The following is a 27,857-nucleotide window of genomic DNA, read 5'->3' on the forward strand; positions in this document are numbered from 1 at the left end:
AGCTGCAGAGCCTCTTCTGGGAAAATTTGAAGGATTGCAAGTGCTGTTCTTTAGTTCTTTGCTGAGCTCCCTGGCTGGACTAAGAGATTTAAGGTGTTTCCTTTCTTCTGTTTCTTCAGTGATTTACTCCATGGTGCCAGAAGTAAACATGGTATGGCCAGAAGCGGTGGTCAGAAATGATTGGTTATTTTCTGGCCTCACTCACCTGACATGGGATTGGTTACACACAAAATTTTACCTCTGACACATGACTAAAGCTATAGACTTCCACACATCCTGTTCCAGGCAATACCATGCTATAAATGAAAATGACTCACTGCAAACTTAGGTCCATTGGAGATCTTTGCAGAGCATTTCTGCCTGTATTTTTGTTGTTGTTTGTTAGGTTTTTTTTAAGGAAACCTTTGTGATTTTGCCTTTTTGGGAAAAAGATTTGTTGTACAAATGCTATGACAGACTGTTATAAAATTTACTGCTAGGGTTTTCACCTATTGCCTACCATAAAAAAGGACAAAAAAGCAACTTCCAAAACTAAAAATGACTGCACACAAAGTCAAATTGTTAGTGTCAATAGCAGGGGCACATGCCTGGGGTTGCAATGAAAGGCAATGTAATATTCTTTTCAGTGTGACTGACAGAGTCACCGTGACTGGCAAATGATACAGTTCTTGCAAAACAACGTTCCAAGAGCCTGTAACAGGATAAAAGTCTCTTCTAGGTTTCAGTAAAAGTCAAGATTTGCAGGTGGGAAGATAAAAACCTGTGAGATTACAGTTGTGCTATCTCACTCTGCATTTTGGTAAAAAGTTTTTAATTGTTGCATTTAATTGCCTTTTCTCTTCAATGGAAAGCAACATTTTTACACAGGTTATGTCTAATTCAGAATAGACAATGCCAATTCCATGATTATACCCCCTCAGATTTTTGTATTCCTGGCATTAAGAGACTTGATTGCTTTCAAGCTTTTGAAAGGCAATGAGGCACTTCAGTAAAAATGCAAATAAAATGCTTCAAATTATTAAGATGTAGGCTATTATAAAACTTCAAAAATATAATACCAAGATAAGGAAAACAAACTGTGTTAATACTTACAGGCAAAATGTCTTTATGATGTAGGAGGTTTTAGAGAAACACACCTTTAAGTATTTCCAGATAACCTGTATTGCATCCTGCAGCAAAACATGATGTGTCCTTGCCCTGTATTGTGACTGCCTTCTTATAGTCTGTGTATAAATACAAACACCCTGAAATATGACCCACAAGGAAATTCCTGTTTCTGCTATGAGAAGCAAATAAAAGACTGTTCTGAAAGGGGAATCCAGAAGATTAATATTCACTTACAAGCAATGAAAAAATATGCACATTTGAGGCAGCCATGAATGTCTCCCATGCAGAAAAAATGCCTGGAGACAGCTTGTTTTTGTTGGTTCAGCTTTCTAAACAGTCCCTTCATTTCCCCTGAGCTGTGTCTAAAATATAATATCCACCCATGACTGGAAGATAAAGCAACATTAAGAACCCTAAAAGATTGTAAAATACTATAAAATGTAACCAAGTTCAGAGTTAAAGAACAGCATTTACTAAAACATACAACGGTGAAGCAGGATTTCTCATGCTACCTATGTAATGACAACGTATTTTCATTGTAGGGTCAGTGTCTGTCTTGGTTATAGGTGAATTATTTTGATTCTCTCCAGAAACATCCAGCATATCAATAATGATAATGATTTTACACATTGAACTATTTGGCTAATCCTGCAGATGGCAAGGGAATTGCTTTTAGACAGAAAATAGTTATAAATTTGATCAGGAAATAAGCTAAAATGCCCTACAGCTTGTAAGTCACTATTCAGCTACCTGCCCTTGCTCAAGTGAAAGGGTCAGGCTTCCTTATTCTGAATGGGTTCCTTCAGGTCTTGGGCTGGCACAGCCCTCAGCATGTAAACATCACCAGTCAGACATGATGTCTGTCAGTGGGAAGTTTTCTTCTTAAATAATTTTAATGTTTTTTGGACATGATCTAAAGCAATGCTCCATCTAGCAGACACAGTGGTCCCCACACAAGGGAGTTTTTCTCTCTTTCTTTCACTGCTACTCTAAATTATCTTTCCAAGTTGCTTTCCTCTCTGGCAGTGTCTTCAGGTATTTTATGCTGATCTTTGTATATTTCATATACTAGAACTAGTCCAAAGGTTGTTTAAGATTCAGCCTCAACTTCTTCCTTTCATTGTAAGTCAGCAGGTAGAATTGCTGTGCTCCTTTGTGCCACACTATCATCTTTTTCCAGGAAACCTTTGGTCTACCAGGAGACCTCTTGCAAATGTAGAGAGTGCCTTGTTAGCTTGCCACATTAGAGCACTGAACAGCTTCAAATAACATTACTACTTTGCCTTTTTTCTTAGACAGACAGCTACCATTTCACCTATTAGTTGGAAATTCCCAAGCTGTGCTTACTTAGTGTCTGTCATGGTAAATGTACAACAAAATCTGATAAAGACCTGCTCCGTCCACCTTTTTTTTTTACTTTTAGACATTATGTCCAATAGGGCAAATAGTTTTTCCTACTGACAGAGGAAACTCCCTAATATTAACTCCTCTGATTCTTTCTCAGCACTCCCTTGTAGACTAGGGACTATTTCTGGTAATTTTTATATTTTCCCAATGCTTTTATGCTAAGACAAATTTGCTATAGCTTTTTAAAAATAAAATATCATTCTCAAAGAACCTTTAAGAGAAAAGCACTACACAAAAGGAAATGTGCTCCTTACCTGTTATGCTGTTACATTCCTTGGCATTATATTAAAAACTTAAATGACCTGTTTCAGAGCCCCTACTTGCTCCTTTATTGTTCCCAAGGCTCTCTGGCTTCAGAGCTACAATGCATCTGAATAAAAGGATAGTTTTGGAGACAGGGGAATACTGTTAACAGAAATTTAAAAACAGGCTAAACCTTAAGCAAATAAACACCAATGAACTATAGAGACATGAAAGAGCTTCCAGAGAAGTAATGAATACTGAAATGTTGACTGGACACTTTTCTCACAGTAAAACAAGAATATCTCCAATGCCAGAAAATAGTTTAAGATGGAGCTATTTGCCAGAAGTAATAAGAAGAACATTTTCATAAGAACTGCTAGACCACTGTACAGTTTACTGTATAAAGACATTTTATATACAGGGCAAGATTAAGCACTGGTAGGTCAGGATATTTCCATTAAAATATTTTCAATAATTTTGGTTTACTGGAAGAGAGGATGTGGCCTGCCTAACCTAAGTCACCCAATGCCAGCTTACTTTTCTAAACTACTTTTCAACTGACACTGTAAACCTCATCTTGAAAAGACGCTGAAGACCATCTGCATTCTTGGCTGAGAAAGGTTTTGGGATGTATTTTGGTTGGTTTTCACTTCACCAGATTGAGTGACAAACATGCAGATATTCATAGGAAATTTAAAAAAAGGTCTTTATTGATTTAATGCTCAAGATGTCCATAAAACAGTCATTTATTTAATTCAAACAACTGTAAATTTGACTTATGAAAAAAAATGCCTCACTATGCCACAGTATTTGTAAGAAAATAAACTTTATAATTCAGTAACTTGGCTTTAATAGTATTCACTTATTTTCTTAGAAGATTTCAAAAGAGTATAGAGTACATTAACTGGGAAAAGGGTGAACAACTAACCATTTATCAGTTTAAACAAATCATTAAACTTACTTTTTTGAGCTAGCTACCAACTTTAAAGAGAATATAAAAAGTAGGAATATAAACATCACCAACATAGCTCCAAAATACAAAATCAAGACTGTGCAGTAACTAAAAAGGCACTTCTGGTTTCTGATTCAAGTAAGTATTTCCAGTCTTGGCAAAATTCCTCACAAATAGAAGCTATATCTAAACATACATTTGTTACTGGAACATATAATTCTATGATTTCAACATTAATTTTTAATGTTTTATAACAAAGCCGTGGCATTAACTTTCTGTTGGTTCAAAACTTCTGAATCAACAAGCAGACATTTTTATTTCTGCAAGCAGAAAAACTGCAATACCACTGTTTCAGGCTGTTCTGTCAGTTAATTGTCATTTGCAAGGCAAAAATCTTTACAATGGCACTTTAATAAGGCATCATCCAATTACAGTTTGCCAATCTTTTACAAAGATTTTCATTTTAATTTTTCTATATTTGTTACATTTCCATACTACTCAGGCAAATAATCTACAAATATTGATTTTTTAATTATTCATCTTATGCTAGAGTGATACCTAAGTAAATTGACTTCCAGATTAAGCACAGAGCAACCATTAGTCTTTATTAATGATGTTCATAAAAAGGAAATATATTAGACTAAGAAACACCCTTTTAAATAGCTACAAACTGTTTCATCACTGGACATACCCATAATATGATGGTCTTTGCAAATTTCCGAGGAAGTTATAGTTCCATGAGCTAGCAGTGAAAGAAAAGATGGAGTCTCACAATTAAATTTTTTTGTTCTTAATTTACAGTCTGTTTTCTGGAATAAACCTTTATGGGTCAGGTAGCTGACTCTCAGAACATCTTCAGTAGCCATAAATCATGACAGCCACACTAAGGGAAATCAAGATACAGTAATTAGTATTAGCTGTCAGGCTGGCCCACAGCATTTATTTCTTTTTAAAATCTTGCATATTGTCCATCCCTCAGATACCCCAGCTTATACAATATAAAAATCTAGTGTAATTACATTTCTGTTATTAAGAATGTGTTACTCCAGTTTATATCAAATCTCTACCCCAAACCATATCCTGATCTTTCATCACTGGCTGCCTTAAAATACACTTTCAGAAGTAAAGTTCCTTAGTGAGCATAGAGACCACGCAGGGAATCTGCTTCTTCTCACTGAAGCGTGGATCATCAGACTGTGATTCAAAATTTGTGGCAACCACATAGTTGACCCGTGTGAGGATCTGCATGATCTCAAGTTGTTTTCCATGCTCATTTAGTACAGAGCACAGAGACTGCACAAACCAGGAGCCTCTTCCAGGATTCCTCCAGGAGTAATAACCTTACAGGGAAGAGATCAGAAAGTACATGGGGTTATTTTTCCTCTTTTTTCTTATTATCCTGTGCTGAAGAATAGAATGGCAGAGAGATATGTAATAATTTGTGTGAAAGATTCTGAGCAAAGAGTAACTGCACACACAAAGTTTAATTCTTATCATTTGTGTCATATATCCTACTTCATTAAAGTGGAGAATAATGTGTATTAACTCTCCAGACCTCACACTACTCAAGTACCATTCTGCATTTGGGAAAGTGCAAGAAGAAAGATTTCATGTTTTTCCTCTCTAAGAGTAAGTCCTGTGCTCTAACCGTTCCTCCTCCTGCCTTCATCACATATTCAACATACTCAGTGAACTAGGATATGGAAGGTCAGGATTCCCAGAAAATAGTAATGCCTTTGCAACCTGTAATGTCTGTGTCTTCTCACCTGCCAAATCTGGGCTTTCTTCTGTTTCTGCTATAGCTAGTGTAAAAGCGGTGGATACAACACACTGGCCCAACATGCAGCGGGCCTTAGTGTTTTGTCCATCAGTGTACAACGTATCATCAATGAGCGTCAGTCTACAATCAAGTCAATATGAGTGATAAATTTTTAGGCTTCTATCCCCACCCTGACTCCCTTTTCTTTACCTGGCACTGTGGAATATGCAAACAGAAAATCTGCTTCTACTGGGATTTTGTATCTCGGATTGGCATCTGTTTCCAGAGTGTCATTTGCAGGTCCAGAGTCAGTTTGTATACCTTCATCAAATTCAGAGCCTCTGCATGCCTGAAAGCAGTGAAGACAAAGAGAACTTGTCCAATAAGGAGAAACGGTGTTATAAAAATAAATATTAATTAACATTTTTTAATGGATACAGTTTAAGCAATACTTTGCATGTATTAGAAGCAGAAGTGCAATTCTGGGAGACATCTAATTTTCAGTGATAAAGTTACTAGCTTACCCATTTTAAAATATACATCCTGTACAGTAAAGGGAGTTAATGGTGTTGCAGGCTGTGGATCTCAGTGGATTGTCAAAGTGCCAAGTCAGCATTAGCTTATTCTAACCATGATTAATTTTACTAGTCTAGAGTCATCCTCAGCACTCAATTATTACATAATGTCTTTTGCAGTGTGACTTCTGGACATTTTCTTTACAGGCGACTACACATTGTCTTTGGTTCCTGACATGCATTGCTGTAGCACTACATTTCACAGAGTAACAAAATCACATCCCGAGACCATCTAGTCCAATCCCCCTTCTCAAGCAAGGACAGCTACAGCAGATGTTCAGGAACATGTCCAGCTGGGTTTCAAATATCTCCACAGATGGAGACTCTACAGTCTGGGCAACCTGTTCCAGTGTTTGACCACCCATTTCAAGCATATTGCATTTTTAACATTTTTCCATTTCTCTCTTTTATTCTTAATTTCCTCTTAATCATGTGGTTTTGCTAAAGGGCACACTGGAAACACAGTCCAGGTTGGTAAGTTTCAGCTCTTGATCAGTAGCTTTGACTGACAGCTCTTGCAAAAAAATAGCAGTCTGATGGGCTTAGTTGGTTGCCTTTCTTAAGATAACTTTAAAGGCAAAAAATACCCATTCTAAACCTACAATTAAAAGAAACATCACTTTAGTAGTATCAAGAGCCTAAAATAGACACAGTTTTCACTTTGAGGTTGAGGATTAATTGATGGAACAACCTAGGGAAAACCACATCTGCTGCAACTCCCATATATACATAACACTATGATAAAAAAGTGCAATTCAGACCCATGGCATGTCAGTTAATACTGTTTGAAACAGCTGTCTTTAAAAGCTTAAGTAATATACAATTAATTATATGCTAATGCAATAATGCAATAATGCAATATAAATTTTTAGGCTACTGAGGGAGAGAGAAAATATTTCATTTAGCAGAATGCAGTGATTTGTAGAGACAGCCTTTATTCAAACAGGCCTGGACAGTCCTCAGCTCTGTCTACACAAGAGGGAGTTTATCTTTCTGCTTTGAAGTTTATATATTACCAAGCATAAAGAGAAACTATGTACAAAATTACAATGACTATGTTCTTTACATCTGTGAATCTTGTGTATAAATTATCTTTTAAAAACAAACAATACAAGTCACCCATACTCAACTTCTCTCAACACATTTTTTCACAAAACCTCCAGCAAAGTTCAGTAAGTTAACCTACAGGGCTCTTCCAGAGCAGACAACCAACATAGCATGTTTTCCTCACTGCAGCAGTAGGATACTATATTTACCTTAGGGCTATTACCTGAATGAAAAATAATTTGGGTTTGCCTATAAGGCTTTTACACTTGTCTCCTCTGAATAGCGCAGTCAAACTCTTGATAGCCATGGGTCCATCAGTGCCATAGATGAGGCCTTCCTCCCCATGGCTTAGAAGGATACAGGCAAAACAAGCAGCATCACTGTGATTCTCCTCAGCAGCTACAAATCAAATATGTCTTAGCCAAAAGGAAGCAACATTTTAAATTAAAATTATACTTAGCAAACACAGTTTTCTGAGACTACATATACATTGGGCCTGTACTAAGAAGGAGTGGATAAAGATGACACAACCCACTTTTTAGTAATGTGGTGAGTACCTTGAATACATGAATGCATCCTTCACTTGACTCCAAGTCTAGCCCACAGGAGTCAACAGGCTGGACTCTTTATCTAATATGACAAGGCTCTTCACCTAATACATAGGACAGGTGCTTCACCTAATATGACAAGAAAACTGTATTTCTGAATTGATGTTGGCAGAAGAGGTGGGGAATTAAGCCTAATCCATTCAGAAACTTAATCCTTCTATACAGAAAATTGTATGTAGTGGGGCCTAAGCAATCTGCTCTAATTTGACCTGCCTTGAGCAGGGGATAGATTTGGTGACTTCCAGGGGTCTGTTCCACTCTAAATTATTCTATGATTCTAAATTTTTACCTTGCTTCAGTAATTTTTCCATATCATCACGGCTTCGGTCATTGTATATGCAAACGTCAAAACCTAAGTTTCTAAAACTCTTAGCTAGATCTCCAGCATCTTTATCAGTGCCATTGCGTGTACCCATTCCTGCCAGAAAACAAAGAATATGGTTGATTGCACATTACACAATTCAAAATAATTCACGTGTTCAAAGGTAAATTTTTAGGTTTATAATTAATAAAACTAAACAATGTCACAGTGACATGATTTTAAAACAATCCTCTAACAGTATTCTCAGCATTGAGAACAAATTGTGAGATTTGTTTTAAAGCAAAATAACGCAAGGTTCAATGTTAACACCTATCTTACCCTGAAAAATGTTGGCATGCCTCCAGCACCTTGCAACATAGGACCTCTATGAATGATTCTATCTCTTTTTGGTTATGCAGTGTAACATATGCATAAAGCACCCCAAGACAAAACTGTTGAAAAGAGTCCCTGTGATACCCACATAAAAGAAACTAATGTACATTCTTTGGAGTAAACACGTCATTTAGTGTGTTTGCCAAGTATATAGGAAAAGACCTATAAAGTTGACTATAACACAAGTATCTGTCTGCTTTGAAACCATACATGGTCTGAAAAGTTAAATGCAGGAGTGTAAACAGAGCACAGCTACAGCTATTAGCTTTTGTAGCTCATAGCTGTAGCTCAGGGACAGAGAAGATATAGCATGGGCTGCAGATGCCAAAGTTCAAATTTTAACAACACAGCCTTAAACTCTGGGACAAAGGTTTATTCTGAAGTTGGTAGAGCAAGGTGACATGCTCTTTGAAACATATGCTGCAAAGTGCCGCTCTAATACAAGTGTTAAAGAACAGGAATAAATTGTAGGAACAACTACTTCTCAAAAAAGATAAATACATTCATTAAAATTTCACGTCCTAAAAATAAAACACTTATTGCTTAATGAAAGTATAAAAATTCTAAAGTCTGTAATGAGTATCATCAAAGAAAGAACATTACCTGTTTTGTCTTCAAAATTTTTGTTGTTTATAATAATACATTTGCCAACTTTCTTGTAGTCCATATTATACTGGAATGTGGGCGTAACAATTCGGTACTGATTACTGAGAGAGGACTTTGGCTGTTCTTCTTCTCCATTCTTCTTTTTTCTAGGTGAACCAAATGAAATTATTTTCAGTGGCCAGTCACATGCAGTGTGCCTATTTATCTTAATTCAAACCATTCAGGCAGCCCTACCCAATGTTCCTTCTTCTCTAATGTTTGTTTTCTTCTTTCGTATTTCAGATCAAGGCATAAAGATCTTGTGATTGCCATGAAGTGATTATTGTACGTGATTGGATTCTGATAATGGTAAAACGACTCTAGAGTGAACTGCAGCCAGCACTAGTATACCCAGATCCTACAGATAAAACAAATGGCCTAAACATGAAGTCAGGCTGACAGTAACCTTTTGCAAACTATGGTTCTGGACATATTTCACTTTTACTATAAATAATTCATGGAAGGACAGACAGATCTCCCTTAATAACTATTCCAAGCACAGGAAGATATGCAGTTTACCCAATGGTGTGATAGGATTTGTTTATTGAATCATCATCGTGCCTAAATTTTCTGAAGATTAAGACAGAGCAGTAGGTAGTTTCTACTGATAAAGGTTACAGATACAAACAGGTTGTGTTAATTTGGTCTGCCAAATAGCAGTCTGAACCTATGCAAATAAATAAGCACATTTTAATGTAATCATCAATACCTGAACCTCACTTAAAAAACCCAAACCAAACCAAAACAAGCTATAAATATTATCTGTTAATATGACTATGTACTGATGTTTCTGCAGAAGTCTTAGACTGGATTAGAAAGGGATGCAATTTATTCTCATTGAAGTATTAAGAACAAATCAATTACAGCCAGCATGCACACCTGAAGTACAAGCATGAGGAACTCTGCAGTACTTGCTTTTAAAGGTGGACTTTTTGGTCCAAGCAGGTGGCTTCAAATGTTGGCAAGATCTCCTCAAGCAGAACTGAAGCCAGTGAGAGCCTATAAAGGGTCTGATTCAACCTCAGAACTATAAACAAGCTTTGGAGCAAGCCCAGTTGAAAACAATGCTCAGGAAAGGGCAGAAGAAGTTATGAGTACGTCTCTTACTTATTTGGTCCAGCATCCTGCTTCTAATAGTATTTATTGCTGATGTCTGAGAGGAAAACATAACCTACTTTCGCAGCACAAATAACTGTATAATACAGTTTGTTTTTAACAAAATTAGATTTTTCCCACAATCTCGATTAATATAAGTACTTTCACTATTCTCACTCTGACATCTTTCTAAAGAATTACTAAGCTATTTGCTTCAATAATAGCCTGTAGACATGAGATTGCTGTGAACTGATTAAATGTTTAGGTAATCTACTTTCTTACCTTCCTGATTTAACGATTGTTGTCTTTCAGCTTTAAGTGTCTTCTTTTTTATTACTAAAGGACAAGACTAATTGTAAACTACAACAAACCTTCTCTAGATGATTCATCGTGTTTAAATGCTACTGCAATTCAATTTTAAAACAGCTTCTTTGAGTGTCCTCGTGGTCTGTTATAAAGGGCCAAATCAAATAGCTGCAGCTGGCAGGCTTTCTCTGTACTCTTTCTGTATGTGACCATCCTAATATCATGTCCTCTCTTAGACTTCTCTTAGAGACTACAAAACAAGGTATTGAATCATATTTACTTGAGGATTTTGTCTGATACTCTGGAAGTACAGTTTTTCCTGGCAAGTCGCAAGTGTTGGTATTCCCCTCACATACTGCTTCTTGAGGGCTCTGGGAGCAATAATTAAACATGCTTTGCCTCAAGAAAAGATTTTAACCATTTTAAAGAATTATCCACAGCTGTATGATGTTAATATTACATTTGACTTTCAAAGAGGTCTTGGATTCTTATTTTAGCCTAAAATTCCCCCTGGTCCTACATCACTAGACAGCTCTCTGGTAAAGACAGAAAAAAGAATTTCAAAACAACAAATAAACACTCAGGTCAATGAAGAGGCTAATTTCCTCAGTCCACACTGGATTCAAGTTTCTACAGATTTACCTGGCTTCACTGACTTCCTGAAAAAGCTGTATGACTAACAATGGCTGTTACACACAATAGGATATTTTCAAGGGGATTGGATTGTACACAAATTTCTGCTTATGTTCAACCCCTGAACAGTTGTGAACACTCGGGACAGATCCACATGAGCACCATGGTATCATGTTTGCACTGTCTGCTCTGCTAAAATGCTGGAAGTAATCTAATTCTAGTCCAGAAGTACGTAGCCATGTTATCCCACAAAAAGCCTCACTGAAAACAGCAACTAGGGTTAAGTGGCATAATAACGTAGCCACACAACTTCTCTGAAACCACTTCACTTCTGAGTTCAATAGTTTGCACTCATTCATGCAGAAATACTTGGGAGTTTAAGGGATGTAGCTACTACTGCTGGTATTCCCAAAAGTACGCAAGAAGCTCTATGCCAGTCAATGTCAAATGTCACAGACAAGCCTTGTCAGCACGGTAGCACACATAACTCTATCATTTCCCCATTTCTTTACAAAGGATAGTATATTTTTGTTCTAATGATTCCTTCCAAGCTGATCAGGCTAATGAGATACTAAGCAATCAGAGCATTCTTTGTAGGGTTACGCCTACCATTTCTTTACTGGCAGACAACAAAAAGTTCCAGAAATCTTTTGGTATCTGTCCAAACTGAACAAATAAGGAAGCAAAGGTTGTGCAGTATACATATCCTGGGCCTGCAGTCCAGAGAGAAATAGTTTTTTTGAAGATTCAGTTTTCTGTGCCAGCACAGCGCAATATAGGAATTGCCTGACTGGATTAAATTGACAGTATAAGGTCCAACTCTTCAGTTTCAACAAGCTAAATCAGACCTTGTAATAATGACTAATAAAGTAATAAATATGTAATCATCAGTCCTTAAGGGAAATGCTCTGTCAGTGACAGGCTGGCTTATGACTGAAAGCCTAAAGCTTTCCAGCTAAATATTTATTTTCTAAGCTTTGAACTGGACACATGTTAATATAAATGTTTACTGCTGTTGTTCTTAGTAAGCTTTCTAATTACCATATTTTCCAAAAGGGTTTCTACAGGTTACTTACGTGCTGTTATAAAATGTTTTAAACTATTTGCCCTCAGTTTTATTTCATCCTGCTTCTCTGACATCCAGTGTCTTTAATTTCCCTCTTTTGGGATTCAAACTTGCCCAGACTAAATAGAAACTTGAGTTTTATGACTGTTTACTCTTTCTTCAGCTTTTAGTTACAACTGTGCCATAACTCCTCACTCCACTAGTGGTCACTGATCTTTCCCTTAGACAGAAATATTCTGGCTATCAGTGCTCTCACATATTTCATGTTCTCTCCCTTTGGTCAAGAGTTCAGCAAAATTGAAACTCCACTCTGGCACCTTCATATAGCTTGCACATTTTCACCCTTACTGTGTTTGTAAATCCATGCCTTAGGCTTGACAAGAGTATGTCTGGGAATGTGATTTCTTCAAGTCTAGACTTAACCAGTGTCAACCCTGGGAAAATCATTATTATCAACGTCTCACTTTTCAAATATAAAATTAAAGTTACTCATACTATTTATCATTTTGTTATTGAACTTTTAAATAGTAAAGGCCAAGCTTCTTATCACCATGAGTGGCTAAAATTCTGTCGAAGTCAATGGAGATACATCACTTGCACCAACAGTGAACTTGATTGTCTAAAGGACTGCTACTTATCAGAACAAACTTTCTTTTCTGTTACACTTCGGGTAAATTATGATTTCAGTATGTAGGGATACCAAGATTTAAGGATAAAAATATCACTGTTAACATTTAACTATACCTAAAGATTATTTTCAATAACAATTTTATTGAAAGCAGTGCCTCAGCAGCTGCCATTTCCTCTCCTTTAGCTTCCTTTCTACTGGCATCATCCTGCACTTTCTTTGCTACCACATCTTAGTATGACACACCAACACACTAAGAGAGTGCGTGCAGGAGAATCTCTTCCTTGAGTGTTGCAGTCTCTCATCATCTCTTTCACCTGCTATAGCCAAGGTCTTGGTCTCAGGTCTGCCAGCCCTCCAGAGTAACAAGTATTTCAGTGAGAACCAGCTGCTTAACTTAAAGTGTAGTGTGATTTATTTCCATGGGGAGGGTCTTCACTTCCCATCACATTACGTAATTAATGTCAGCTGTGTAGTCTGGTATTGCCTACCTTTGTGCAAGGTGCAAAGGCCAGTGACTGTAAAAAAACCTTCTGCTCTAAGCAAGCTGGTCTGCTGTAACTATATAGACTCCCCTTGGAACAGTACTAGCTGGCATAGTGCAGGGAAAGTTCTTAAGGGAAGAGTGGAGGAAAGGGAAACATTAAGAAGAAAGTGCAATCTCTAAGTAGAAACAGTTATACCAATCCATTTACTAAACCTCAACATTAACAATGATTAAAAAGATGGTGATAGTAACCGACAGCCCTTACAGCTCTTCTGAAAACATGAGCTGCTTGGCCTTAAAAGCAATGTGACAGCACATGGAAGAAACAGATCTGCCTAGAAGGATTAGATGAGTAAAGACAAATTTTACAGTCATCTCTTCCCAGTCACAGGATGGGAGGAGTTTCCTGTTTGTTTTTCTCCTGTTTGTTTGCTTTTCTAAGAGGAAATTAATGTGTCAATCCAAATAAACTCTAAAAGTGATATTACAGAGGGATATCCGGGCTTTGAAAACAGCTATAATCCCTTTCTCTCCTAGGAAAGTTAGGGACTTTTGTTGCTGTACTGAAAAATGTAAGCAGATAAAAAAATTCTGCAATTATGATACTATTCAATTTAAGGAAGTTGACATTCAGAGGTGGGTGGAAAAGACTAAAGTGATTACATTAATTTCTATTTGAAGTACACACACACAAAAGACGAGAACTCTGTCTTGCTCTATGAAGTTCAGTAAATTTGGGCTTTACTTGATAAGGAATATCACAGAACATTGTGGTAGTTTTTACCCTGGCATGCTTCTTTAATACAATGTGCAATCATATATCATTTTTGAATGACTGATAACAGGTTTCTGTTAAAAAGAAAATTTGCATTAAAAAACATGCTATCTTTACAGAACACATCACCTCAGGATCCCTTCTGGAGTCCCCATGCTTTTTGACATTGGAGAACAGTTTTATTCTAGTTTCCGTCATGTTGTCAGCCTTTCTGTTGACTCTAGGCAAGAAGATTATAGCAGTGGTACAGTGACAAAGTCCTTAGTACAAATCTTCTCAGGTAATCCATCAACATCCACCGGAACTTTCATACACTTAATGTTGTGGGATGCAAGGTATCTTAAACCTGCAATGCTCTTTATTCTATTACAAACAACTGACATGTTTCGCTCATGACTTTTACATTTGGGGATCTCTTTAAAGGCTTCATTTGAATAAATTTGCTGTTAAGTTACAATACTGTGGAGTAAGTGTACAGGACGATACATTAATTTTAAGACCTCTGAAGAAACTTACATAGCCTATATTGCTGATTTAATTTTATGCAGTTTGTGTAGCTCTCTGATGCTCTTTCTGTCTAAAAATCCCCACTCCTTCCATTATTGCATGCACAGTATAAATGGCATTTGCAACTACTGCTCATCACAAGTGCTATGTTTGCTCTCCTGGGGAAAAATCCTGGATTGGATTTATTTTTTTAAATAGGTAGTTAAAGGATAGATAGGAAAAAATGAAAATGAAAAGAGGATTGTGTTTGAATTCACAAAGCATCACCAAGCTATGTGTAGTAAAACTGAGTCTGCTGGAGACAAATTCAGAGTTATTCTTCCAAAAGAAGTGAACAGGAAACAAAATTCATAAATTAGACAATCAAGGTTCAATATTTTGTTCTATGTTTCTACTTTAGTCTCAATAATTAGGGGTCTATTCATATGTCTGATGCTTTCTGATGATTATGCATTAGTATGTCTTACTCCTACATAACCTTCTCTCCAAACTGCCAGCTTTAATACTTCTATTCAGCTTTAATACTTTTATCCAGTCTAATTTCACCATATTTAGTACACCTCTAATTACTGTACACTCTCCCCTCTTTGAATTTTTTTTCTCTTGAAACCTATTGGCAATAACAAGCAAAAGACACTTGTTAAACCTGACTAGAGCTTTTTAGATCTTAAGTTCTTTAAGGCAGACTCTTTGTTCTTTGTCAGATTCATTTTGGTAAAGTGTCACGCAGATTTAGAGCTGCATGCAAATAATAGATTATCCTGTTGCCTTTTCCCATTAATATTGCATCAGGTTTGCAGAGCAGCAACATTTCTGGACAAGAAGAATGTGTCATTACTTGAACTGTCTTTTGTAAAACCTAATATTCCTTTACTGTTAAAAATCAGAAAGCACAAATTATATGGGATAAGGACTATGCGTTAACCATAAGGGCTAGTCCAAATACTAAAACTGTATTATACTGCATTTGATGGTGTGATCCTGGGTCACACACTGAAAAGGCAGCATGCTAGAATACTAAGTGAAGCCTACAATAAACACTAACAGGAGCCACTGCAGAAGACGTTGGCATTTGGGAGATCTCAGTTCTGTTTCCAACCTGACTGTCACTTGCTACGGCCTCACAAACATTTTCTCCTGAATATACTCCAATGGCAGGTGCAATTTCCATCTCTCTCTTTTCAGACAGAAAACACCTTACCAAGGACTCTTTTGAAAGAGGTTAAATATAATTGTAAACCAAGAAAATAAATACTATCCCTCACAATCTTTTTTTAAACAAAGGTTACTCAGGCTTCCAAATTATGTGCCAGTAGATAAACTGAAAATCAGCTTAATAGTTGAAGCAAAAATCTCCTGAGGAAAAAGTGGCAATACTAATTATGTAGGAGGAAGTTCAAGAAAATACGGCATACTTTCAATTTCCCTACTAAAGTTATTAGCAAATGACTGCTGACTTTGATAGACTAGCACCAAAAAAATAACCAGTCCTTAGAAGGCTATTTTTAAATATGCTCCAGATAAATGTCAAAAGAAAATTTTAAAAATTTCTAATATTAAAGTCAGAATCTTTTCAACATAATAGAAAGTCTTAATTTAGAAGAGACAAGAAAAGTAGTCCTAGAAAACTGAACATAAAAGTTCCCCCAAAAGCATCTAAACATTATTCCACCTATATTGCTTATTATGGCAAGGAGGTGTCTTACACAAAAGGCATGAAAACTGGCAGCTGCAATTTGGAATAGCAAACATAAACAACACAATACAACACGCCCCCCCCCCCCAAACATTAAAACACAAAACCCAGTCAAACAGTCCTAGATTTCTGTTCCCTTTAATGGTCTTGTTTTTTCTGTTAAAGAAATTTTAAATCATGGTGAAACATGCCAGACTGATAATACTGGAGTCTAAAATTCATATTTATCAATGACTTAGAATGTCTGTGCAACCCTTGCATCTTCATATGTTACTCTGCTGAAGTGCCAAAACCTTGAAAGTCATATTTGGAAGGAGTGGAATAAAAGGAAATGGCAAGTGTGCTTACTCGAACACCACAGACCCTAATGAATGCACCCCGCTTTCCTTCTGGGAGCAGGCCTACTAAAAGCAACAGGACTAGTCAGACAGTAAAATAATGCCTGTTCGTAACTGTTCTCAAGATCAGGGCCATAGTAATTATTTAGCCTACAGCTTCTTTTTGAACCACCAATTAGTTCATGACTTCTTAAGGACATCTTTGGAATTAGATCCTCAGCTGACTAAACAAAGCCAGTTTAAAACTCACCAGGGGCAAAGCCTTTTGCTTGAATGAACCTGAAACTAGGAAGCTAATGGAGACAGTGCCTCTTGTTTCTTTGTTTCTTGTTTCTTTGGAAACCCATGTCCCAAGCCCTCCCTATAACTGTAAGCACACTAATTTTGAAAGGAAAATATTGCTGTAGCAGTCTTGAAAGAAAGGAGTTAGGTAAACAATGGGATTATTTCCTTGAATTTATAAAGATAATAATAGGGCTGGGGAAGGCCTAAGCTACCATTAACAAATTCTTTGCCCATGACAGGACTGAGTTCATTCATCCATTAAAACAGTATCATATTAAAAACCTACTTTTGTTCTTACTATGACATATATAGCAGTACTGTTACAGATTTTGCAGAAAATTCGCAAAATAAATGCTTTAATTTTTTGAAAGAAATCCTGGAATTTCCCTAAGTTTCCTGTAGCATGCAATATGACCTCCAACAGTAGAACACAAGTCATAAAAATATTTATTAAGATTATATGCTAGCTATGCTTTACTCGGTTAACTTGATGGAAAGTATTAAACAAACCAAAATGGTCAGCTGGGGGGATAAGTTCTGTTATCTACTAAGAGACAGTTGTGCTCTAGATGGAGAACCGAGTATGAATACTGCTTCTGCTATTGAATAACTTTGGGAAAAATAACTTCATATCTCTTGGTCTTAGTTTTTCCATTACAAAATGGAGCCTAAACAAATTTATTTCATAAAACGACTGCAGATCTCATGGCTTCTTTCCAGGGGATAGTCGTGTACAATAAACTAGAGAATGAATTTAAAATCCACTATTTTGTACATGTGTACAATGTTTACGTCCAGAGCGTGTGAGGTAGCTTATTGCCACGTGCCTCCTGGAAAAAAATGCTTGAAACAAAGACATTCTTACTGTCCACTGTGGAGGTTTACAGCGGATCTCAGTTCAGCAACAAATTCCTGTCTTTGGTTACTGCACATTAGCTTCCCTGAAGAAATAAAACCGCTGTCGTCTGCACATGATTATTTAACGTCAACTGTAAAAATGACAAGGTTGCAGTACACAGAATATGGCATTTCCCCAAAGTATATTATAGCTCTAAAGGCCTCTGAGACCTTGGCTTAACGGTCAAGATATCAGAGCTTATCACATATCAGCTACTCAGCTGAACTACAGCAATGGCTATTGATATGTTCCTTTGAAACCACAATCTAGAGTGTATTAGCTTGAATCACAATAAGGCCTCACCTACCACAAAGCTTCACAACTGCAAGTCTCAGAGATAAACAAAATCAACTAGTAAGCTGCAACATGCTAATTGCACTGACCCACCTGAGTGTGAACACACTTTTCATCTGATCTCTTGCAAAGCAAGCCACAAACCCTTATTCAGCAGTTTCTACAAACCTTCAGCTTCTGTTTAATCTGCAAAACATCTTTTAGATTTATACTGAACCTTTTTTTAAAAGATCCATTTATGGATCCATCGGATTAATTTATGAATTCTTTTCTTCCAAAAAGTGCCTCCTATCTTCTGATCTTCCATCACCTATATATTTGTACAGTATACTACATATTTGTACAGTACACTACATATTTGTATAGTACAAGCAATTGTCTTTCAACTTCAGTTAGAGAAACTAAAGACATTTTAAATCCCTCATTATAAGATACTTTTCAGATCCTGAGCTACTCTTTTAGCTTTTTTGTCCCATTTTTGTTTCAGACCCTTCTCCAATTAGGAGGGAGAATCCTCTCTAGGAACTTGGAAAACAGAGAAACCCAGTCCAGGACAACTGGAAACTCAGTGTGTAATGAAAGCAGCTGAGCTGTTTGAAAGAGCAAGCTTCAGACTACAACTTCTGGCATACTTTGTATGTTATATATATCTTTGCATGTTATATATATCTTTGGAGTTCTGACAGTTACACCTAAATATGTCTTCCTCTCCTTTTAACTGCATATTAGTGATGGTCTTAACATAATTCAAATCAAAACCATGGCTGCAATTTTATTTATTACATACAAATTAAGCAGACAAAGCGCACTGGGGCTAAGCCAGCTGCACTTTGTAAAAAAAGTTTCAATGCAGACTATTATGTCTAATGTTGTCCGCATTTCGCATCAGTTAAAAAAAGACAAGAGGGAAAGAAAAAGAAACAGTATCAGTAAAGTAGCAGTATCCTAGTCTTTGTGCACTTAAAATATTAAGTATCATTTACAGCCTACATGACAATTTTGTGGTGTAATGCCTGTAGCAGAGAGGACCAAAACAGAGTAAGTTCTAACTCTCAACCGTCAATTTGTAATTCATCTTCAGCTTCCTAATTAGTTGCATGGTATCTGCTGTGCAGGCCTCACAATATTGCATGCAACATAATATTCAAATGGTAAAATTTTACAAATAAAGAATATTGCTTGCTGAAAGGCTTTCTGCTCATTTCTAGAAAACCTGCACATACATGGGTGTTCTGGAAACTGAAATTTTGCATGATCATATCCTAAGTAGTATAATGTACATAGGCAACTGCCAATTACATGAAAAAAAAGATGAAGCCTCTCTTATCTATCATAGGTACTAAGAGCAATTAACGGGTATATATATTGCTATATGGACTGCTTGGAAAATGATTCAAAATAAAGCAACCCTCCCAAATACTATTTCTCAGAGAACACTCTGGCTGGGATTAGCAATTGCAAAATGCCAGTAGAGTTATAATTAGCTTGATATAAGCGCTGAAACTACACTCTTTTAGGGTATTCATTCATGAGATTTCCAAACAGGTGTCAGAGAAGGAAGGAGATAAATAACATTCTACAGTACCTTGGCTCATCATCAAATGGTACTCCACACTGCATCTGAAAACAGCTTCAGCTTGTCCTCAAGAGCAAGTCTAATCTTCTTTGCTAATGCTAGGAGCCCACCATGCTCAGGGTTACATTGGAGAGTGAAACAGGATGCTCTCTGTGTTCAGGCCCAAAGATTCGCATGTGTCAGCAGTGGGTCACGCTGGACTTTTCTATGGGGGCTATTCAAACCCTCATAGCTATCACCCTGCAAGCTGAGGTCATGCAGGCCTGATCTACCTTTGCTGACAAGCGGAAAACACACTCCCATCACTCTGATTCTATCACTGTTCCTATGTAAGAGTGTAGGAAAGTACAGCAGATCTTGAGATGGAGGTGGGACAGCAGACTTCACTTTGTAATATGTCTTTCTTCCTTCTCTCAAAACCTGATCCACCATTACTACAATATTTACACAATGAATATTTCTCAGAAAATAATGCAAAGGAACACGCACAGTTTACAAAGCCTCTTTGTATTCTAATTCATAGAACTATTTCTTGTATATTTACCCTTAAACAGTTTTGGTTTATTATAAATTTGGCTTAATTTGGTTTTGCTTACTTTGAAAGCTTAAAAATGACACTACCGAATAGCTTTCCTCCAAATTTTGTATGATGACAGCCCAGAGTTTTCTGTAATGAAGGAAATAAATTACTACACTGAAAAGGAATTAGGATACTTGACTCACTGTTGTGGTTGCTACAGCTACAGTTCATGGTTAACCCAGTGTTTGCTATGCTTCACAAGACAAAGTCTCTAAGGAGAGTGGAAACAAATACTGACTGTGAATTAATGAGTTCTTATACTTTAGACTAGACACTATTTCAAGACACTTGGGCATTTCCTGTACGGTACCTCCAGTCAGTGTCCAAGGGAAAGTACAAGCACTGACCACAATTTTCACTAATTGTTAAATACTCCTGCAGTGTTCTCCAGAAGTTGAGTTCCAGATCTAACAAAAACTGCAATAACAAAGAATAAAAAACCCACCAACCTCTGGCTTAAAAGAGAGTAATGAAAATGAAACATCTATGTTGCTCTTTGTTAAAATCTTTTCATTGTCTTTGTAGGAATTAACTTTAACAGACTATGGATGTCAGAACCTATTGCTTCTGAAATTTTAGGTTCAGCGCTTCAGGGGAAAATACACTGATATTTAGCTTGTGCAAAGCAGAACTCACAAACTCCAAACAAAATTAAAATTATATTGTGCTAGACTTTGGAGTTAGGATAGTAAGAGAAAAGATCACTACCCATTTACAGGACAGACTAAGGCACACAGTGATTTGCTTAGAGACATATAGAAAATGTGAGGCTGAACCAAGAGTTTAGTTCAGACCTCTGTGTTGCAGCCCAGAGCATAACTTCAGATAATGATTCATCAGCTGTTATTTGTTTTAAAGTAACTTGCTATTTTTATTCTAAGGATAAAAGAGATACTTTACTTAGCAATATTTATTTTTGAAAGGTCTGTAATATTCTGTCTCTGAAAAACCTGTAACAGAACTGCATTTTTAATTTTAAAACTGTAAAAGTTATGATAAAAAAGATGAGATATCATTCAAGGCATCATCTGGATTTGAACACGTTAATTGCAAGGCAAGAACAGCTGACATTCATGCAGTGGAGGCCAATACAGTTTCTTTGTAAGCATACGGTGCTAGCAGTAGTACTTTTTCTACAGAGCAAGCAATTATAATTTACAAGATCAGTGTACTGTGTTTGTGTGGCAAGGTTTTGGTAGCAGGGAGGCTACAGGGGTGGCTTCTGTGAGAAGCTGCTAGAGCTCCCCCTGTATCCGACAGAGCCAATGCCAGCTGGCTCCATGATGGACCCGCCGCTGGCCAAGGCTGAGCCCATCAGTGACAGTGGTACCGCCCCTGGGAGAACATATTTAAGAAGAGGCAAAAAAACCCCTAGCAACTGCAGCTGGGAGAGAGGAGTGAGAATATGTGAGAGAAACAACTCTGCAGACACCAAGGGCAGTGAAGAAGGAGGGGGAAGAGGTGCTCCAGATGCCAGAGCAGAGATTCCCCTGCAGCCCGTGGTGAAGACCATGGTGAGGCAGGCTGTCCCCCTAGTACAAGTAGTACTGTTGGTAACTACATGTCAGTGTACCCTACAAGCCTCTCAAATTCCTCAATGGGATTTTCTTACAATATATTTCATGTTTCTGCATTAAGGGCACTACAGAATCAGAGTTTCAATTGTAACTAGGTATTTGTAAAAATTCTTAAATATATATTTAAATTATGTTTTCTGTTTCCAGATGAGAAGGGGAATATTGACTGTAAAACAAGACAGTAGAGCTGGAGTAGATAAAAGTAACCAGAGACCAAATGGTTCTATACAATTAAATTAGAATAAAACTGGTACCTAGATACTACTAACAACCACCCTTTTCTGCATTATGCTTCTTCACTGAAGCCCACAGTCATGGTTATTGACAGCGCACGTGTGAGTCTACCAAGCCTTGGGAATTTTTAGATGGAGCATTTTCAAAAAAAACAACTTAGGAGTAAGAGAAATTTTAGCTTTGCTTAATACAGTGGAACCACAATTTTATTCCGTTTCATGTTACTTTATGTTTCCTGGATGCTAAAATAGGTTTGCTGCTATCAATCTCCCTAACAGAGTTCCCCAATAAAAGACAAAAGATACCAAATGAAGATATTAAATCATCCTGTGGAGAAGTGAGAATATTTTTAAGGCCTTGAAAGTGTAACAGGAGCACATACAGCACAGAAAAGAAAAATTTCTATGGGAAGAATTTTATTAATTTCTAACTATGACATAAAGAATTAAAATACATGTTTCAACTCCTCAGCTCAATCTTTGTTTAACCACGTTTTAAAATTTTATTGTGCACAGGCTTGCCAGAGTGTATCCTGCTATTTCTGCTTTCTAAAACACAACTTTTTGCTCAGCTGCAACTCTCCCTAATTTTTGTCCCCATTTTTGGCAATAAACAAAACTGATACCCTCCTGCCATCTAGTGGCTAAAAAAAACCCTAAACCAAACACCACCAGCAGATGCTAATTCAAAACTTACTTCTTTCAACTCCTTTCCCCATCAAACAGTTTTCCCCCACCAACATTAACTACATACTAGCACTTTTTCAAAGAAAAAGAAATAACATAGAAGATAATTTCCCTAAACTGGTGAAGCCAGAAGAACCTGCCCACTCCATGGCTTGTTCTGAGCATCGTGGCCTCCACAGTAAAGCAGGCTCACGGACTTGTCAGAGAGAAATACGCTGTAGTGAATAAGGTTTTCACTTATTTCTACTTACTGCTCTTGCTAGATAAATTTCCGGTCACAGCCAGAGAATGGTGACTTGGAGCTGTGAAGCTACTAGAAACAGCTGGTCTTTCTGTACAGCTCTGAATTCAGTTTCTCACTACCCTGTTCTCTTAAATGAAAACTAATGGGCTTATTTAACAACACAAGTTACTTTTTTACCAATTGAGTTTATATATTTTAAGCAATAATAAATGAAATACAATGTAGAATTTCACTGAAAGTACTGCACAGCTGGTAAAAACTGGGTTGCCAAAACAAAACAAGGGACCATAAAATTGTAGTCAATCTAAAGCTTTCTAGACATCTTATTTTACAGCTATTAATTTCATGTTGCCAAAATTAAGCCTTGGCAATCAAGACATAGAGCCATGCTGGTTCCAGCTAAAAGTACATTTAGCCTAGTATCTGCTACTGACTAGTAATGAGTTTTAAGAAAACAAAAAAAAGAAACTGGATATAGAATATATTCTCACAGAAACGGGATTCAGGAACGTCTTGCACCAAAGATTTTAACATTAATATTCCTACTGGACTTTCCCTCCACAAATACATCTAATCTCTTCTGAACTCATCTAAAATCTTGACATCTGCATATCTTGTGACTTTAAGTTCTACAATTGCATTCTGCACTATGTGAAAATTACATCTCATCAGTTGTTTTAAACCTATGGCATGAACCTTTCATTGGATGTGCCCTAGATTTCCAGTGAGGCACAAGGAACGATCATTCTCTAGTCACTTTCTCCTCCATTATAGTCATGATTTAAAATCATATCCCATCTTCCTTTATCCTCTCACATTCATCTCCTATCTTCCTTCAGGCCAAAGAGTTTTTGTTTCTATAAGACAAAGACCTTGTCACTGTGCTTGGATTTTTAAGACCTTCGCTGTCAACCAGCTCATTCCTCTTTAAGCAATCATCACCTTCTTCAAGAAACTCTGGTAGATTTCTCAGACTTACTTTTTTTCAACAAAATCTAAGTTGAATCTTCCCAATTACCTCATATTTAATTTGAGCAATTTCTTACTTCTAAAGAAAAATGTTTCAAATTGTATCTTCAAGGAGTTCCCAAAAGATGAATGCCTCAAACTGATGCATAGCCAAATTATTTGAAAAATTTCTTATAGAAAAAAGTGATAGAAATGCGATTATTGCCTTCCCTTCAGGAATTATTAACTTTGAGTTGCATAATTTAATAATAGTATTAGCATATCGCCTCTTATAAAGAAGACCAATTCAGATATTAAACCACACATTTTATGAAGTTTAAAAGAAACCTTTGAAAAATGTTTGGCAAGATTTAGAAACAAATGTTACATTTTCTATTTTGCATGATGTGACTCTGTTAAAATTAATAATACACATAAGAAAACATACTTGAGGAATGATAAAATGAGACAGAGAAAGCAAAGTGATTTGCTTAACAGCACATCAGAAGTCTTCTAAGACTAAAGCATCTTCACTTCTCTCACAGATTTGTTACCCCCATTAGACTCATAAGCAGCTAAAATAAAATTATATTCTCCATGCACTTTCTCTGAACTATACTGTTCACTTGAATGTGAATGTCCAATAGTAAAAAAAAAATCAAAACCTCTCTGTAAATCCAATAGTCTTTGTAATAAACACCTCTAATTAAATCTCTCTAAATCCATAAAGTTCAGAATGTGAAGTAGCCATTTGCTGACATTCAACAGTATTTGTAAATTTTGCATGTTCATTTTTCATCTTTTTCATTTTCAATCACATTTATCTAGTGTTTTCAGGAGTACAGACAAGCATTACATAGTTCTTGCTTCCTACACATTTAACGAAATTGAGCTTATGCTTCAGTGACACTACTATATTTTAAAATTAAAGGCTTTTAATTTATTCTGTAATGGGTTACATCTCTAGACTCAGTGAGGCTTCTTTGTGCTGCAACCTAGATGGCACATCCAGGCTTTAAACTAACTTAAATAGTCAGCAGGGGATTCCAATGATACAGGAGATTAGCTGAGCTGAATGCAGTAAAACAGGTAATTAATGGCATATTTAATTCTCAGCTCCACCAAAGGGCAATGTTTAAGATGAAGGGCTATAATTGATGCTAAATGAACTTAGTGGTCTCTTGACTACCAAATAAAGCTTATGGGATATACTGTAGGTCTCGCTATAGGGAGATACTATAGAGAGATGCTCTAAGGTACAGACCAGATACATTAAACCTATACAACATAAACCATCTCCCTATCCAGACCATCCATGACATTGTGGACATGGCAAACTGAACACCAAAATCCCATTAGAAGGGTAGCACGACAGCCAATACAACAATAACAGGAATAAAAGTAGTAACTTACTTTCCCAAAAGTGAGAATCTGCTGCTTCTGTCTGGCTTTGCATCAACTACATCACCGTGATCTTCATCACCTCCCTCTTGAGTAGAGCTATCAACGTGCTGATCTCCTGACATCTGCAAATATAGGTACAAGAATGTAAGTGTCCCTCAATGAACTCTATCATTTTAGAAATACTTCTATAAACCAAACCATTAAATGAGATACATGTGGGGTTGTTAGTCAGTTATACTGTATAATGTATAATACTATACCTTACAGTATAACTTACAGTTATACTGTATAATGTATAATACTTACCTTCAAGTAAGAGTGGCTATAGGTTTCTGGCCCTGAATTAACATGACATTGCACATGCTCAGCTGTCTGTATTACCTTGTGGCAGTTATCAAAAGTGACTTGTCTAATACCGCTCTCAAATATGCAGATAAGAACAAAAGTAAAAATTATTTTATGGGGAGAGATCTTACAACTAATTCCCAGAAAATTTTTCATGGTCTGGAAAGAAGTAGGTTGGGAAGAAGGCAAGGACAACTAACATCAAAATATTTGTAACTGCAATCCTATCCAGTACTGAGACACCCAGAGAGCTCCTGTGTTTTCATTTGCATATACACAGTCAATTGTGCATAAGAGAAAAACCCCTGTTATTACCTTCCATGGATGGGATCTTAGGTTTTCATTTCTCCATTTTGTCTATATCAACACTTAATATGAATTTTATATTCTTCTAATGATTAACTAATATATGTGTACAGTTGTTAGGGAAAAAAAACCAGTTGTGAAGTGTTTCTTGGAAATTAAAAGGTATTTTCATTACATGAAGCAGCCTCTTACACTAATTGCTGTATTTCCGTCAATTTTTTTTACCCCAGTGTAAGCTTGGAACATCTTCACTCATCTCAGAAGAGACACGGGGCACCGCTAGACAACAAGGCAGACCTGACCTAGTGACTTTTTCCTGACGAAAAAATGGTCTCTCTCTCCTCTTCTTCCAGGTACTGAGCTGCCCACTGAGGAAGTTTATTTAGATCATTAAGCCGGCAGAAGACGACAAGAAGAAAGGAGTCATTTTTCTGATAGCGCAATGACCCGCACCAGCTCGGCGGAGGCCGAGAAGGGCAGTGGAGAAGGCGGCGCGGGACCCCCACCTTCGCTGGCGGTGGGATGCACTGAGCCACCTTCTCCAACTCCAGCTCCAGGTTTTCATGAGGAAAACCAGCGGCGATTCTTGCCCCTTCCCCATATTTAGGCAGATAAAACTTGCTTTGATAATACATTTACTCAGAAAAGCACATGTTTACACCTAGCTCGAAAAACGCCCTGGTGACCTTGCCGCAGCTCGGAGGCCGCCAGCTAGGCCCTGCGGCTCCCCGGCCACCAGCAGCACCCCAGCCGGCGTCCGGGTCACTGACTGGCGTTTCTCAGCTCCCCGAGAGTAACAGCAGGTCCCGAAAGCTGGGTTCTAGATTCGGCTTTGACAAACAAATACATCTTTTTCAAACCGTGAGGGTCGGAGGGCGCGCAGGCCTCAGGTGGGCAGTCAGGCGGCCGAGGAGGAGCGCGGAGCGGGGAGGGGGGGGGAAGCAGCCCCCCGCCGAGGAAGACGCAGCCCCGAGCGGAGGAATCCAGCACCCCCGACGCTCCCACCTACACGCACCGCAAGCCCCGCTGCGAGGACTTCTGCCCTCGCTCGGGACACGGTTGTGTAGCCAGGGCCGCCCAAGCATCCCGTGCTGAGGGAGAGCCGCTTCCTCCCACCCCTCTGCCGCGGGCGTCAGGTAAGGGCAGCGGGCCGGGCCCGCGGGGTGGGGGGGGACAGGAGGAGCGGGGAGGCGGGAAGGCGGCGGCCGGCTGAGGGGAGGGCGGGAGGCGGGAAGGGAGCGGAGCGGAGAGGGCTTCCCTCAGGCGGGCAAGGGAGCGAAGCGGAGGAGCAGGGGGGCTGGGAAGGAGCCGCGACCGCGGCCGGGGCTTGCCTTGGCGCTGGGCTCCGGCGAGGCAGAAGCGAAAGCGAAAGCGGGCCGGGTGTGCGCCCCGCCGGCCGGCAGCGGGGCGGGACGGGACAGGCTCCGCCGGCCCGGTCCTGTCCCGGCGGGGCCGCGGAAGACTGCGGGCCCGTCCCCCGGGGCGAGGGGGGGGGCCTCGGCCTCTGCCTTCGCCCGGTGGGGCGGGTGCGGGGTTGGGGGCGGCGAGGGCTCCTCCCGCCCCGCTCCCCAGCCGGGCCCCCCTGGCTGAGGGGCTCGGGTGCTGCCCCCGGGCCCTCCTCGCTTCCCTGGTAATGACGGCTTCCTCACAGCAAAAAGGAAATTACCGCTTCTTAACAGCTGTGCTCCGTCACACCCCCGCGAAAGAAGAGCCTTAAGTTTCATGGCGACACGACACTGTCTAGATCTAAGGCAATATTTTCCCTTATATAAACTTCAGTGGCACTTCCTTATCTGTCCAATTATTCAGTGTGTTGCATCTCTGCTAATTACGATATCCTACTGTGTAGCCATTGCATCAGGCCCAGCAGTCCAGTACACGGACTGAAGACTGGCACGGTCTTGCTAATTAC

At 38.2% G+C, this 27,857-nt stretch overlaps 1 protein-coding gene across 1 annotated transcript; it reads right to left on the minus strand.

Moving 5' to 3' along the window:
- Positions 1 to 3,733: 3,733 nt before the first annotated feature.
- On the minus strand, positions 3,734 to 27,017 carry CASP7 (caspase 7, apoptosis-related cysteine peptidase). Its single transcript, XM_010564732.1, has 7 exons — positions 26,248 to 27,017; positions 25,304 to 25,416; positions 8,996 to 9,144; positions 7,988 to 8,116; positions 7,314 to 7,489; positions 5,679 to 5,817; positions 3,734 to 5,049 (listed from the first exon to the last, which is right to left on the minus strand). The coding sequence occupies exons 2-7, from the start codon at positions 25,414 to 25,416 to the stop codon at positions 4,826 to 4,828; spliced, it is 930 nt and encodes a 309-aa protein (XP_010563034.1). The 5' UTR covers positions 26,248 to 27,017; the 3' UTR covers positions 3,734 to 4,825.
- Between the last annotated feature and the right edge of the window lie 840 nt (positions 27,018 to 27,857).

Source organism: Haliaeetus leucocephalus, unplaced genomic scaffold, assembly GCF_000737465.1.
Source record: "Haliaeetus leucocephalus isolate CR32 unplaced genomic scaffold, Haliaeetus_leucocephalus-4.0 Scaffold184, whole genome shotgun sequence".
NCBI lineage: Eukaryota > Metazoa > Chordata > Aves > Accipitriformes > Accipitridae > Haliaeetus > Haliaeetus leucocephalus.